This window comes from Hylaeus volcanicus, chromosome 2, assembly GCF_026283585.1.
Source record: "Hylaeus volcanicus isolate JK05 chromosome 2, UHH_iyHylVolc1.0_haploid, whole genome shotgun sequence".
Classification (NCBI taxonomy): Eukaryota; Metazoa; Arthropoda; class Insecta; order Hymenoptera; family Colletidae; genus Hylaeus; species Hylaeus volcanicus.
In genome coordinates this window covers 5,467,886-5,482,529 of record NC_071977.1, presented here as the reverse complement: position 1 = coordinate 5,482,529, position 14,644 = coordinate 5,467,886, and the positions used below count along the sequence as shown (strand labels likewise).

Here is a 14,644-nt window from a genome sequence, read left to right as displayed (position 1 = left end):
TTAGTGCAATTCTACGTGTTCGGTAGGTTGTCAAACGTTTTCCAATGGTTTTAGGTTTCCAAGGTCAAATGTTTTTTTTATGGAACCAAGTGGCAGCGATACTCTATCGGATGCGAGAGGTTTCAATCCGATTGATCCATCGGTCTCGGAGTGAGAAGCTGTACAAAATTTTTCGGTATTTTGCAAAAAAGAAACGGGTAAAAAATGAGAATCCCAAAATGTCTTGATAATGGGACCACCCCGAAGCCATGCTCTACAAGATGCAACAGGTTTCATCCCGATTGGTCAAGCCATCTCGACGTAATCGAGTAACTTACGTTTACAAAAAAAAAATGTCGAATTAAGTAACCTCCTCCATTTTGAAGTCGGTTAAAAAAAATGAAAGACTACTTACACCAGCCCACTCGTCTGGATGGCCACTATTACCACCTCCCCCTCCAATGGGTGGACGTGATGGTGTTGGCGGAAGGTAGCCAGGACCTTGAGGTTCGCTCAAAATGCCTGCCAACATCGTCGCTAATACGAGTGCCTGTATATAACAAACAGAACGGGTAAAAAATGAGAAATCCCGAAATTTTGTTATAACGGGACCACACCGGAGACATGCTCTACAAGATGCAACAGGTTTCGTTCCGATTGGTCGAGCCATCTCGGCGTGATCGAGTAACATACATAAAAAAAAAAAATAATTAAAAAAAAAAATATATATATGTCGAATTGAGTAACCTCCTTCTTTTCGAAGTCGATCGAAAACGGTACCGTGTATTCGTTGACTTTTCTAAATACGAATACATGGACACCTCGTCCCGAACTGTACAATTTTCGACAACTCGACACACTCGAAACCACCAAATATAAAATGGGTCAATTTATGCAAATAATGGCGAATACGAATAGCTTTACAAACCTTTCGAATCATTAGCAAGTTGCCACGATCCCGGGAGACTTCACCAAAGAAAATAGCTTAATGTTACGAAGCCAGTGGATTTTATACCAGGCTTCTGGTTGCGGGTGCGACGAAATCGAGATGGAATCACAGTTATTTGGGGGAACTTTAATACGGATCCATACCTATAATTATAGTTAATAATAAAACCGCATTGTCTTTCTGGCTATACAGCAGCAATCATTTATTCGGCGTGCTCGTGACAGTTCCTGAATCGTTGAAATGCTTTCCACTTTGTGTGGAGAATGATTAAAGTTATATTTCATCAGTAAAGACATTTTGAAATCCCTTACATAAACATGTTTAGCGATATAGGAACCCATAAATCGAGTCCCACACACACACGCGCGCGCGCGCGCGCACACACACACACACACAGAGTAATGCAGCGAAAAAGGGGTTCGGGATTTTTCGCTTTTCGCGCTTATATTAGCATATTTTGGGCTGAATGAGGGCTCATTCGAAAGAGGAAGGTCCAACGAAGGGTGCTCTGGTCGTGACTGGACCAGTGTGTTGATATTTAATAATATGAGCGTCCAAAGTCGAACAAAAGTCGAGCAAAACACACCCGCAGAAATGAAAGTATTTTTAGGTTACTAAAAACTCGGACAACTACACGGACAACATTTTCGCTAATGAAAAAGTTGTTTCAAATCACCGCCCGAACCACCCGTTTCAACATTTTTTGGGACACCCTGTATATTCTCATATATCTTCATACATCATAGACTAATATTGCAATAAATAAGAATAACCTTTTCAACAATGAATCGTTAATTTCATATAGAAAATAATGTATGCGTTCTCTGTGTTCCTTTTGTTCATAAAATTTATAACAAAAGCATTTCTCGTACTTTCGTACAATGTAATAATCATTTCTTGATTCTAATTACGCCACCCACGAGGGACGTACGAAACATAATTCCGTGGTTAAAAGGTTAAAGTGATTTCAAGCAGAAAAACAATTAATTCCAGGTGTTTAAATGATGCGTCTCATGTTAAACCTGCGAGTCTGGCAAGCATGGAACTATCGTAAAAGTACAGGCTGGAATTCACAGTAGAGTATGTTATTGATCGGTCGGGCCGAATGCGCCAGCGCAGCGGGATCCTGGGGGCGATAGAACAGTAGCGATCTACCCTCATTCATGTTCCGTGCGGTGCTCTAACACCATCCTAACGGTCTTTCAGTGTTGATATTTCGACACTGGCAAAGTGTCGTCGCGTGTGGCGAATATGTCCGGCGGTACGTGTGTATGCCTTTGATTTTAGGTCTCGTCTTCTTCTCTTCTTTCGAGAGGGAACGCGAGAGGAGAGAGTATTACGGGGATGGAGACGGACAGTAGGAAACGAAAGAAACGAAAAGGAGAGAAGAAACAATAAATAAAGGAGAAAAGCTTTACACCGTTTAATCGTTTTATCTTGTTCATCAAGACAGGGACTATATCGGATTTGCAACCTTACCCGAGCAAGTGCACAGAAAATCGGTTAAAAGGGGGTTCGAGTTCACCCTGATGGTACTGGGAGAGAGCGGACTTGGGAAATCCACCTTGATAAACAGTCTGTTTCTTGGAGATCTTTACAAAGAACGACGCATACCCGATGCCGCAGGTTAGTAGCGAACGTGTATAACAGACTCGCGATCTAAAGCAGGCGACCGACTTGCAACAGAACGCTGTTAATGTAACTGCTCGGCACGAATTTTACGGTTCGACGCCAACGTTACATTTAAAGGTCCTTTTTGGAATCACGAATGCCCGCTTCGAACTCTCGGCTGAATTCTCTCTCAATGCTTCCTACTCAGTTCGGTGAAAAGTAGACGATCAGAGAGGTTCGTCAAAAAAACCGACAGACCAGTGGAGCACGGTCGAGCGCGAACCGAGCGCAAGAACGGCTCGGTACGTCGCTCGCTAGTCCGCCAAATTGTCCGCGAATGTTCGCGTTACATTACTTACAATGTTCTGTTGCAAGTCAGTCGCCGGCTTAAGCAGCACCTTGACCCCGAATCATTGATTTTATAGAACGCATTGAAAAAACAACGACGATAGAGAAGAAGACGATGGACATCGAAGAACGCGGTGTCAGATTACGTTTGACAATTGTTGATACACCAGGTATGGCCCCTTTGTTGCTCTACGTTTGAACGACTAAAATGTACACGGAATCATCAGTTAAGAAATTGGTGCCCCGTTGAACCTTAAAATCATAGAAGGTTTGAGATGGTTTGAGAAGGTTTGAGAAGGTTTGAGACGGTTTAAGAAGGTTTGAGACGGTTTGAGAAGGTTTGAGAAGGTTTGAGAAGGTTTGAGAAGGTTTGAAGGGGGGATTTCTGTCTGAAGATGTTTAGGACGTTCGGTGGGGAACACCGTTAGGTCTTTGCAATACGGTTTTTTTTTTCAACGTATTACTACACGTGGAGGGAAACTATGTAGATTAGAAGGCTAAATACTGAGTGTATTTCGGGATATTTATTTTTTACAGAGAAGAGTTTATAAAAACGTTTATGGAACTTCGAGAATATTTTAGATACGTTTTGAAACATATTTGGTAATACTTTTAAATCATTTCGCACAGAAATCTTTGGGATATGGCATTTTCTTTTAAACGGTAATTTTTCACTGTGGAATTTGTTGAGGTTAATTATACCTAATTATACCGAAATAAAACACAGCTGTCCTATGTAATATATACATTATATATACATTGTATATTTAATATATTAAACAAACAAGAAAGGTTTAGAAAATAAAAGTAAGAACACAAAAACGTGGCTACAGAGTTCGAATAAGAGGTGCATATAAACAATTCTCTTATTTTTAAAATCATACTCGTACACAAAAATTCTTTCAGTAATTTCTTAAAGTAATAAATAATTTCGTTATAAGTTCTACTATTCCAAAAAGTCCAAAAGGGGTGTAAAACTAATTTTATTACTAAATATCTAAATATTGACTAAGTAGTAATAAAAAGCATCGCAAAAGATATAAATAAGAATAACGATTATGAAAATAATATTAATGAATGAATTATTGCCAGGAGTTAAAGACTAATAACTAAGACTAATAACCATACTGCGAGACTAAAAAGGATTATGAGAGATTTAATTAAATGTTACAAGTTTTAATTGAGCATCAACTCTTGTTTCCATGCAAACGATCAAGTCGGTGTGTTTAGGATTTGGCGATGCGGTGAACTGTGAAGACACTTGGAAAGCGTGCTCGGCCTACATAGACGAACAGTTTCGGCAATATTTTACTGACGAAAGCGGACTAAACAGGAAGAACATTCAGGATAACCGAGTACACTGTTGTTTATACTTTATCCCTCCTTACGGTCACGGGTATGCGGGCTCGACTTTGATTTCCATTTTTTATTGATAAGGGAAGTACGTAAACTGTAACTCAAGTTTCTTAAAGTATTGGCCCTGAAAGAGTTTTAATTTATCATGTTTTCTCGTTGGTTTCTCTACGGTGCATATGAGAATCATAAAAGCTTTCTCATTTGTAAGCTGTTATTTATAGGCATCTAAAATGAACAAAGATTCTCGGCATTGAAAGAAATGGCGCCAGGGATCATATGAAACAGAAAATTCAAGTAGGTTCTTTTTATATACAGGGTGTCCTAAAAATGTTGTAGCAGATTGATAGAGGTGGTTCGGGAGGTGATTTGAAACAACTTTTTCCTTAGCGAAAATGTTGTCCGAGGCTTCGTTGGGGAGATATTAACGGAAAGCACTGACCAATCAGAGCGCGCGTATGCCGTCGGACCGCCCCGCAGTAGCGTAGGCTACGCGCTCTGATTGGTCAGTGTTTTCCGTTAATATCTCCTCAACGAAGCCACGTACAACATTTTCGCTAAGGAAAAAGTTGTTTCAAATCACCTCCACCCTGTATATATAGGGTGTCCCACAAATGTTGTAACTCCTTGAAAGGGGTGGTTCGGGAGGTGATTTGAAACAACTTTTTCCTTGGTGAAAATGTTGTCCGACGCTTCGTTGACGAGATATTAACAGAAAACTCCGGCCCAATCAGAGCGCGAGTACGCTGGTGGAGGGCGGTCACCTAGCGCGTAGCCTACGCCTACCGCGGGCGTTCCGCCGTGATACTCGTGCTCTGATTGGTCAGTCTTTTCCGTTAATATCTCCTTAACGAAGCCTCGGACAACATTTTCGCTAAGGAAAAAGTTGTTTCAAATCACCCCCCGAACCACTCTTTTCAAGGACTTCCAATATTTTTGAGACACCCTGTATAAATGTGCCTACGTGTGTTTTTTCTTTATAAGAAAAATTCTTCTATTTAGCCTAAAATTCGACGAAACGTTGTCGTTGTAAAAAAATGAAATGGGAATGTAGATGTAACGATAATTCTAGTACCAGCCATAGATCAATGTTTTTGGGACATGCTCAATTAAATTTGAAGTATTAGGTCTACCGTCTAATATTCGTTAAAAATGATATACAAATTGCAATCACACTGGCAAGGTGTCATAAATAATAATAAAAATTACGTTATCCAATAAAATTGATTCGAGGTATGAGAAATTTATTATTTTGTTTCATTCTAAAAACGGACAGAACTTTCCGCTAGACCTAACAGATTGCTTCATTATCTCTAGAGATCTCTTCATCACAGACTTAAAAAACGTAGTTTCAGGGTAGATCATCCACGTCGAAACAAAAAAAAACAAACAAAATTCTAAAAAAACTCAACAACAACCAACGGCCCACTTCGCGTCTAATTTGCATGCCATTACGTTACATTAATGATGATCTTCATCTCTGTTCAGTTCTCTGATTCTCAACTCGAGCTACAGATCGTTTACTTCCCTTACGAGCTTGCCAATATCACTTTTTTTGCTCCCCTTTTCCTTCCTCTTTACGTAGACTCAGGCAGCTCGATTTGGAAATACTCAGACGATTGCATCGTAAAGTGAACGTTGTCCCCGTGATAGCGAAGGCGGATACACTGACTACGTACGAAGTGAAGAAATTGAAAGATCGCATCCTTGCTGACATCGAAGAACACGAAATTCAGGTAACGTCTAATCTTTCCTTTCAATTCGTTTTGGTATTTTATGCGATTAAACGAGATTCAGGGCCTTTGAGTAAGAACTTTGTCAGGGTTGATGCCAGATCTGGGCAAATTTTAATTGAAATGAAAATGTGAAATAACTTCTATTTAAAAAAATTAATTTGTATGTTAAACCTCACTGCTTGATTTACAACAAAATTATTTGCTCCATATAATTTGTCACTTCGAACCAAATAACTTGTGCAAAAATCATTTTTTCGATATATTTATCCCGCCACAAGAAATTTATCCATGTCGCTTTAAACAAAACGGCCCTGTATAAAAGGATCCCTGATACTTTGCACGCAGATATACCAGTTTCCGGACTGCGACAGTGACGAAGACGAGGAATTTAAGCAACAAGATAAAGAGCTTAAGGCGTGTATTCCATTCGCTGTGGTCGGCAGTTCAACGGTGCTCGAAGTTGCGGGAAAGAAGGTCCGTGGTCGCCAATATCCCTGGGGAGTAGTAGAAGGTAACTACTTGGACTTCGTATTACCAATATTCTCAAAGGCGAATGATGCCATGCGTGAAGGCAATCAGAAATATTCACGGGGATATATGTGTCCCACCAGAGTTAAAAGAGTTAACCCTTTGCGCTCGAGGCATTTTTATAATAAGTTTCTGTAAAACCAAAAACTCTACTTCGAAAAGAATCATCTACCAGCATTCACGACTCGGTGTATTATTTTTTTCAATTGATAATTAATTGTATTCTGGTATAAGTAAAATTGAAATTGTACGTTCGAAAAGTTACTTTTAAATTACATATGTCGTCCTAGAGGCGCCACTCGAGCACAAAGTGTTAATACGTGAACCACTGTAAAAGTTAGAGACGCATAAGTGCGCTGCAAAGCTGAAAAGTGCGCTGCAAAGCTGAAAAGTACCTGCATATAAGACATTTATTTGAGCATAGAAAACTTTGACCGAGCATCATAATTTTTTACGAAATTTACCACGAAATTGTTAACCACTATGTATAATTACCACGAAAATGTTAATCATCGAAGTGATTAACATTTTATTTTCAACCGAGCGCAGTGGAGAACCCGAAGCACAGTGATTTCGTCAAACTAAGAACGATGCTGATATCGACGCACATGCAAGATCTCAAAGATGTTACGCAGGATGTGCATTACGAGAATTTCCGAGCGCAATGCATTTCCCAAATTTCCCAGCAAGCGATTCGGGAACGGAGGTATTTACGCATGTAAATAAGTATTTCATTTTCACTAGGTTATACCTTACTCCGGATGTATGAGAATATTTCAGAAATAAATGGCGGATTTCGCGTCGGAAATTTAAATAATCATAACTCCTCCGCCAGCATACTCGCGCTCTGATTGGTCGGAGTTTTCCGTTAATATCTCTTTAACGAAGCCCCGAACAACATTTTCGCTAAGGAAAAAGTTGTTTCAAACCACCTCCCACCCCCCCCCCCTCCGAACCACCCCTTTCAAGGAACTCCAACATTTTTGGGACACCCTGTATAATACATAATAAGTTGTTACAAGTAAATATGTTACGAATTACGTCGTGTTTGGTCTCGTTTTAATCAGAAAAATGTCAGGAACACGATGGTAAAAGTTTTACAACAAAAAAAGTTAATAATATAAAAGTTTCACCGTTGCATTAAATTGTCTCGCCGACATACCCCGGTGTTTTCGCTCCGTCCTCTTCTTTATTCACTGTCTTTCTCTACGTTCGAACACCTTGACATCCCAAGGTGTATACCCTCCGGTTGGTGGGGATGGTTTCAGTGCATTTATGGTAGAGATATTTGTGCATTTATGGAGACTTTACTGTACTACTTTATTCTGTTTTGATGTGTGTATATTGCATCCCTCTATCTTCTGGTTTCTCCTTTCGTCCTTCTAATTCAGTTTAACATTTTGAATCTATCGAACGGGTCTATTGATCGGCATAAACATGGATGGATTTCATCTGTTTATAGCAAACTGAAGAGAGACTCGGGACCGCATTTCGAAAATAGTATATCCGACACGGACCGTTTACTCTTGCAGAAGGACGAAGAGGTAAGGAAAAGGAGGAAGTGAAATTTATATATTTAACTATCATTTTTAACACGTTGATCGCCACGCCAGTGCTTTTCACCGAAGAAGTAAAAAAATTAATTCTGAAAGTCAAGCATGAAAGGAAGTGAATTTGAATGAAATTCATGAATTTTGATGAAGTTACAAAAATAAATACCACGATAAACGTTTGATTATGTAGTCTCCAATATTCTAAATAATATTTAATTGTAGCAGAAATTTTCAAGAATATTTATCTGGCAGTCAACGTGTTCAATTTCAATTCTTCATCCGTATCCGTAGAAATATGAATGTTCATAAACATCCGCGATCTATTAATTGTTAAATGATTTGGGTTGCTCGCAGCTCTTTTCGAATGAACATTTACACAATGATTTTGAACGATGGCTCGTGCAGCAATTTCAATCCCTACTTCAGTAACGTTCTTCCAAATTTTTACAGATAAGAAGAATGCAGGATATTCTCGCGCAAATGCAAGAAAAGTTAAAAGCGACAGGACAAGTCGGTCCCGGCATCGGCTTGAGAGGAAGAGTTGGTAGTTTGGGAAACGATTTGGATGCCACGGACGTCGAGAAGAAACGCAACAGTATTATAGATGTTTAAATCCTCAAATTATCACTACGAATTAGTCGACCAGTATTCCAGTTGGTTCTACGTGAATACGCACAAGATTGTTAAACTACGTATTTAAAGAAACGAAACCAAAGAATTTTATACGCCACTGTACGTATAAGTGATGTAACGTTAGTCGGACTAACTGTTAGGAGAACAGTCGGGTTTATGAGTCGATTTATTTACGCTAGGTTTACACTTTTATATGTATGTATGTATATTACTCAAACTATCGTGTCTCTACAACAGTATTTGATATCTCACGCGCACTTGTATAAGCAAACGATAATTGTACTGTACATATAAAGGGTACGGAAAGAAGAATAGCGGGAACAAATAAAAAGATTGCCAGAGAAACAACGAGTTAGTTAGTTAAATGTTTATTGGAGGGGCGACCTATTGTCCGTTGCTCAGGAGTTGGCGAGGCAGCTCAATTGGCTGTCGCGTAACGGCGACAGCTCTACTCGCACGCGTTGGTATAAGAGCTGGAAGACTGAAAATCTACGAGAGCTGAAGCTGAAGAGCTACGAAAATCAGGAATGATAAGGTGCAGCGAAAATTTGTATCTAAAAACACTCCTTACTAGATAACAAAGACAATAGCGCTGTAGCCAGAAGTCGCTCCCGGGGCTGGAAGCGTGGGCGGGCAATCAAACGTGTTAATTTTTAATCGAAATAAAATTTTCGAGTGCAGCCCTGAAATTGTGTGTAGTTGTAGCTTTTAACTGTAGAAATCGCGTAAAGCTACTGCCAGAAGTCTAGGTCGGGGCTTAAATGTTGCCAGAAGTCGACGAAGTTGTATAAAAATTGTTTAAATTTTAACGACAAGGTGCAGTTCTGGCGAATTCGTTTTTATATTATTTATCGCTTAACAAAACGATAAATAATCGGGATAACGATTGCCAGAAGACGGAATGGTAAGTTGGTAAACAGGAAAGCAATTCTATAAAATTTAAATAATAAGGTGCAGTTTTGGCAATGTGTTTTTCTTATTATTTATACTATTAGTTAACTACGTATGCAATGGCAGAAGGCTAAGGTGCGGGAAATGCGTACAAAAAAGAACGATACAAATAAAATCGATTCGAACTCGGCTTGATTTCTTCGGATACTTGAACAGCCCTACTCAAAACATCCGAGTTTTCCTGCGGGCCTATTGTCTTTCCATTCTCTTTCCCGGTCGGTCGGTCTGTGTGGGTTCGTTAGAATAAGAACCCTTACCAGTGGTAACTGGTACTAATAATCAGTTATTAGGCGCCTGTTTGTCGTTTTACAAACCCATCACCTTCGGGTGGGTTCGGGTATGGCCCTCAGCCATAGGAGCGACCCTCGGACTAAACTTATGGAGCACTCTGTAATCCATATTGGTCCACATGTCGGCACAAGATGTTGACGTAAGCCCTGAAGTTAGTAACTGGCATTATGTAGTCGAAGGTATTTCCAATGGTGACGGATCGGCGAGAGGACAAGAACCAGGTGCTGACGATCGTAGATTTAATCACACGATCGGTAGCAGGGGCGGTTGTCGACGGAACGCGGTCGACACATGTAATTTCCGAGGACGTTGCCGAGCTAGGACGTTTCTCGAGTTCCGGCGCCACGCCTCGAAGTCAACGTTCCCATGGAAAAGGCAAGGAAGGGGCAAAACCCGGTGGGCGAAGGTGGACGAAGATGCTAGTCGCGCGCAACATTTGCGGATCGCCAGTCTCGGCACGTGAACATCACTGTAGTAATACTTGGAACACGAGACGAACCCATCCGGCTTATGTATTACGTTGTACGGAGACCGTACTTGCTTCGCATTCTTTCTTTGCCGGACCCTGTTATGCATGATCGACCGTATAAGCTTGATTCTACTTTGTATCGTGTGCCAAGGTGATTACGTTTTCCGGTTATACGAACAGTCTAATGAGAAGGGTTCAATAATGAATTTTTTTTTAATTTGTAATACGTTCTTTTTGTCATTAAAAAAAAAATGTATTGGAGTATTATAAAAAGTGAATCTTTCGTTTATGTACGTATATATAGAATACGTTTGTATTAGTTCATAGCAAGTTTTGCGATTAGTACACAATTGATTCACATGATTCTTCGAAAACGAAATATTTTCTCTCGACTTCATTCTAACGAGAGCAACTTATTATGCGATCTTCGAACTGACGCAGTCTTCCAGGTTTTTTTTCCCCATGATCGTGCAACGAATCACTAAAATCGGAGACTTACGTTTATTCCTTTAATGTGTATATCAATAATAAAATATTCTTTATTAATGCTGTAAAATTTGATTTTCATATCTTTATCCTGTAAATTTTAAATGCAAGAAATGAAAAACGCTACGAAAATAGCATCGATGCGAGGCAACCGAGAATGCTTTACGAAGTACAGCATTGAATAGGAGTCTAATGCCAAGGGACTTGGACAGACGAATCAAAACATTTTATAACTAAGTTCTACTAATGGTATCACAATTCAGTTTAATGCATTTTACGATACACCGTTATTTAAAGATTATTGAAAATATACAAATATATAGTAGATTTGAGGTATTTGGTCCATCAAGTCAGATGTTTATTTAGGACAAACCTTAAAGAATAAAACTAGTTTCAAAAGATAGTCAAAATTATGTCTGGCCATTTGGAGCACACGCAGACAGGAAATAAATTGGAGATAAATTGGAAAGAGTTCAACATTAGTTCAACATTAGGGGGTCGTACTATGTGACGGCCAGTTATTTCCATTTTCTTGGACTTTTTTCTTTTTCGATCGTTAAATTACAGAATTGTGTTTAAACAAACCATACAAATTCTTTCAAGCAGAAATATAATTTTTTTTCGCGTGTTGAACTGTCGAAAGAGACCGCTGTAAAAAAAAAAATGGCTGCCACGATTCCAGCTGTTCTCCTCATCTGAAATGAACAAAATGAAGTAGATATTTAATTTATAGACCTGTGGTTATAACTGGTACTGAAAGACATTCGTGTTACAACCATTTACGACCACACGGTAGTTTCTTGCGAGCTAAATTCTTGTCGTATTAGTTATGTTACTGTTATGTCTGTTATGCTACAGTAAATCTAGTTCTACGCGACACTATTGGATTACAAACATGGAAAACGGATTATCTGACAGGATTATACGAGTTTACTAAGCTATGTTTATTAAAACGCTTAAAGGTTCCATTTAAAAAGTTAATACGTTTTTCAAATCTCCCACAGCACTTCGCTTAGAAAAAGATTACTTACTCTACATAATTTATCCCTTCGTACCAGACAATTTTTGTAAAAACATTGTTTTGTTAGCTTCATCTCCTCGTGAGATATTTAACTATTCCACTTTAAATGAAACACCTTGTATACGTGTGTTCCATCTGTATAAGTAGTACAAGACATTTCAAATTTTGTACACCTAGGATGCATATAAGTAAATGAATTTTGTTGAATTTGTAATACGTTCTTCGTGTCATTAAAAAAAAAAATGTTGTATCGGAGTATTATAAAAAGCGAATCTTTCGTTTATGTATATAGAATACGTTTGCATTAGTTCTTAGCAAGTTTTGCGATTGGTACACAATTAATGTAAATGATTCCGCTCATCTTGCATCTAGATCATCTTTTCCTGCTTTATTCGGAACTACTGAAAGAATGGAGAGACACATTGGAACAATGGATAATGGAAAGATGCGACGAGCGCTAGAAAGATGAGAGAAAGCGAATCCGACCGTCTCTCGGTGTTGCGTCAACATAATTGCAGGAGCGGTTGAGAGTATGTACCTCTCGCGAAGTGGTCTGTGCGTGTTGCGTCATCGCAATTGATGCTGCAAATCGGAAATTGTACAGCTTACGTATGCCCCGTTGAAAGTTATACAGTGGAAACACTGGAAACCCGTTTCGAGGACGCATTTAAGATCGTGAAGAAGCAGAAGATTATAACGAGTAAAGTTTATACTTACAGCGGGTGTAGAAGCTATTCGTACACCGATCAATTTCCAAAAAAACTATGTAAAATTGTAATTTATTAACTTATTTTTTATAAACAATGACATTCCACATATCCTCGGAAATCTCTGGAATAGATAGATTACAAAAAACTAGGTATTTATGTGAGTTGCGAAATTGACAAGAAAAAACCAATTAATCGATAGAAATATTGAAGCAATAAGTATTCGCACGACTGTTTAATTTTTAACTCCATTAAAAAAAAAAAAGAAATTCACGTTAATTTATAAGTATATAATACTTCCTTCGTGGGATTTCCTTTTCATTTTATAATTATTGCAACTCTTCTAATTAAATTAACTAAATTAACTAAAAATATAGATATTTAAAGTGGGATCTTTTTCCATTTCTCTATTAGAGCCACTTTCAAAAGTACTTTACTGGAAATTTGATATTTTCTAATTCGTATGGAGCCATAAACTAATGTGTTTACGTTATAAACTGTACTGCAAATGGTTCGTCATAAGAATCGTACAAATACTTATTGATTCTATACTTTTACCCACTTTTCGCATTTTTTTTCTGAATTTCACAAATTCTATTAACCGGTAAATGTTGTTTGGACTATATCTATCTTAGAAATTTCCGGGAATATTTAAAATATCATAAATTATAAAAAAAGAAGTTAAGAAACTACAATTTCACACAAAAGTTTCTTGAGAAATTGATCGGTGTACGAATACATTCTACGCCCACCGTATACAATGCTGGAATATCTACAATGGTACGTAGTTCGACTATCCAAATAGAAACCCAAACGGAATCTATCGCTAACGACCAAGTAGCAGATGTGACGCAAATGAAGAACCATTTAACACTAAACCTAGCGACATTTTATTTCTACGAATGTAGGAATTTCGTGGTTGAAGTTATCGTTTACAGTAGGGATTTCAAAATTGAATTGCCGATAGTATTTTCTACATATAAATTGCACGAAATAATGTTCATCTCGAGGGTGACTGTGGTAGCAACAAGTGAGAAGACCGAAGTAAAAGAGAAGAAACAGAGTTACGTAAGTGAGTGGAACTCGCGTTTCTCGTCGACCTTTAGGGCCGAATCGCGAGCCACGAGTTACGGGGAATCACGAGGACTCACGAAAGTGGAATCATGAGCAAAGAATCGCGTTAGCGATGCAACGGCACGACATTCTCCGACTTTCCTCGTTGCTCTTCGATGAGAAGCGTGTGCGCGCTTTCTGGAATACCAATGCTGCATAGAACGTTTTAACGTCGTACTCTGCATAGCATTATCTTCGTTTCGGCGTTCTTTCGTCGGTCGGTAGTCGGTCGATTCGGCCGGAAGCCGTCTGAAAACTTCGCTGGTTTCCACGAAGAAAACTTTCTGCGCCGGCGGAGTCGCTGCTGCGCCTCGCGGCGGTTGTTACTCGTACAGCGCAACTCGTACGTTTATATAATAAAAAGAACCAGCCCCGCGTTCGTAGCCGTGTCGCGAATTACCGGCACGCGAATTCTATCGTTACGCAAGCAACGTACACGGTATTATTCTGGGTTAAATAATATTATGTCACGAGGAAAGCGTGGCTCGTGCAGTCGGAGGTGCTTGTACGCGTAAGCCGGTTCTGTTGCTTGGATCAAACAAATTTCCTCTATTCCGCTATTTTCCTTCCCCTTTCGTCCCGACTCTTTCATGACGACAAACCGATGTCCCAATTTAAAGTCAACACTTTCCTAACAGCATAGTCTTCGCAAGATACACGGAACAACGTGGTTTCGCTTGGACTTCTTATAACTCGTGCGATATACAGGGTGTCCCAAAAGTCGGGGAGGAGCCGGAAATGGGGGGTAGCTGAGACGATTCTGAACAATAATTTCCTTTGCAAAAATGTCGGATGGGGCTTCGTTAAGGAGATATTAAGCGAAAACCCCGACCAATCAGAGCGCGCGTAGACCGTCGGAGCGGTCGCGGTAGCGAAGGCTACGCGCTAGGCGGCAGCGTCAATGTCCTTCGATGCA

The 14,644-nt window shown here is 39.3% G+C and overlaps 2 protein-coding genes across 6 annotated transcripts in view; one reads left to right on the top strand and one right to left on the bottom strand.

Annotated features, from left to right (window-relative positions):
- LOC128872317 (pro-resilin-like) overlaps positions 1–14,644 on the bottom strand; it is a 33,700-nt gene that overhangs the window by 1,024 nt on the left and 18,032 nt on the right. The window contains exons 1-2 of one of the 3 annotated variants that reach the window (XM_054114899.1): positions 1,702–1,907; positions 395–1,071 (exon numbers count right to left, since the gene is read on the bottom strand). In XM_054114899.1, the coding sequence (XP_053970874.1) occupies positions 395–670 (276 nt within the window). In that variant the 5' untranslated portion in view covers positions 671–1,071; positions 1,702–1,907. Of the gene's footprint in view, positions 1–394; positions 1,908–14,644 lie in introns of those variants that run through there. The other 2 variants (XM_054114901.1, XM_054114900.1) reach the window with 2 other exon arrangements.
- On the top strand, positions 1,966–9,167 carry LOC128872311 (septin-2). 3 transcript variants are annotated; one of them, XM_054114878.1, is made up of 9 exons: positions 1,966–2,189; positions 2,378–2,554; positions 2,965–3,057; positions 4,118–4,283; positions 5,826–5,976; positions 6,322–6,487; positions 7,054–7,222; positions 7,967–8,048; positions 8,508–9,167. In XM_054114878.1, the coding sequence occupies exons 1-9, from the start codon at positions 2,180–2,182 to the stop codon at positions 8,667–8,669; spliced, it is 1,176 nt and encodes a 391-aa protein (XP_053970853.1). In that variant the 5' UTR covers positions 1,966–2,179; the 3' UTR covers positions 8,670–9,167. The 3 variants fall into 3 exon arrangements, with proteins under 3 accessions (XP_053970853.1, XP_053970855.1, XP_053970854.1); XM_054114880.1 differs by having other exon boundaries at positions 1,970–2,189; positions 2,382–2,554; positions 8,508–9,165; XM_054114879.1 differs by having other exon boundaries at positions 1,981–2,189; positions 7,054–7,210; positions 8,508–9,160.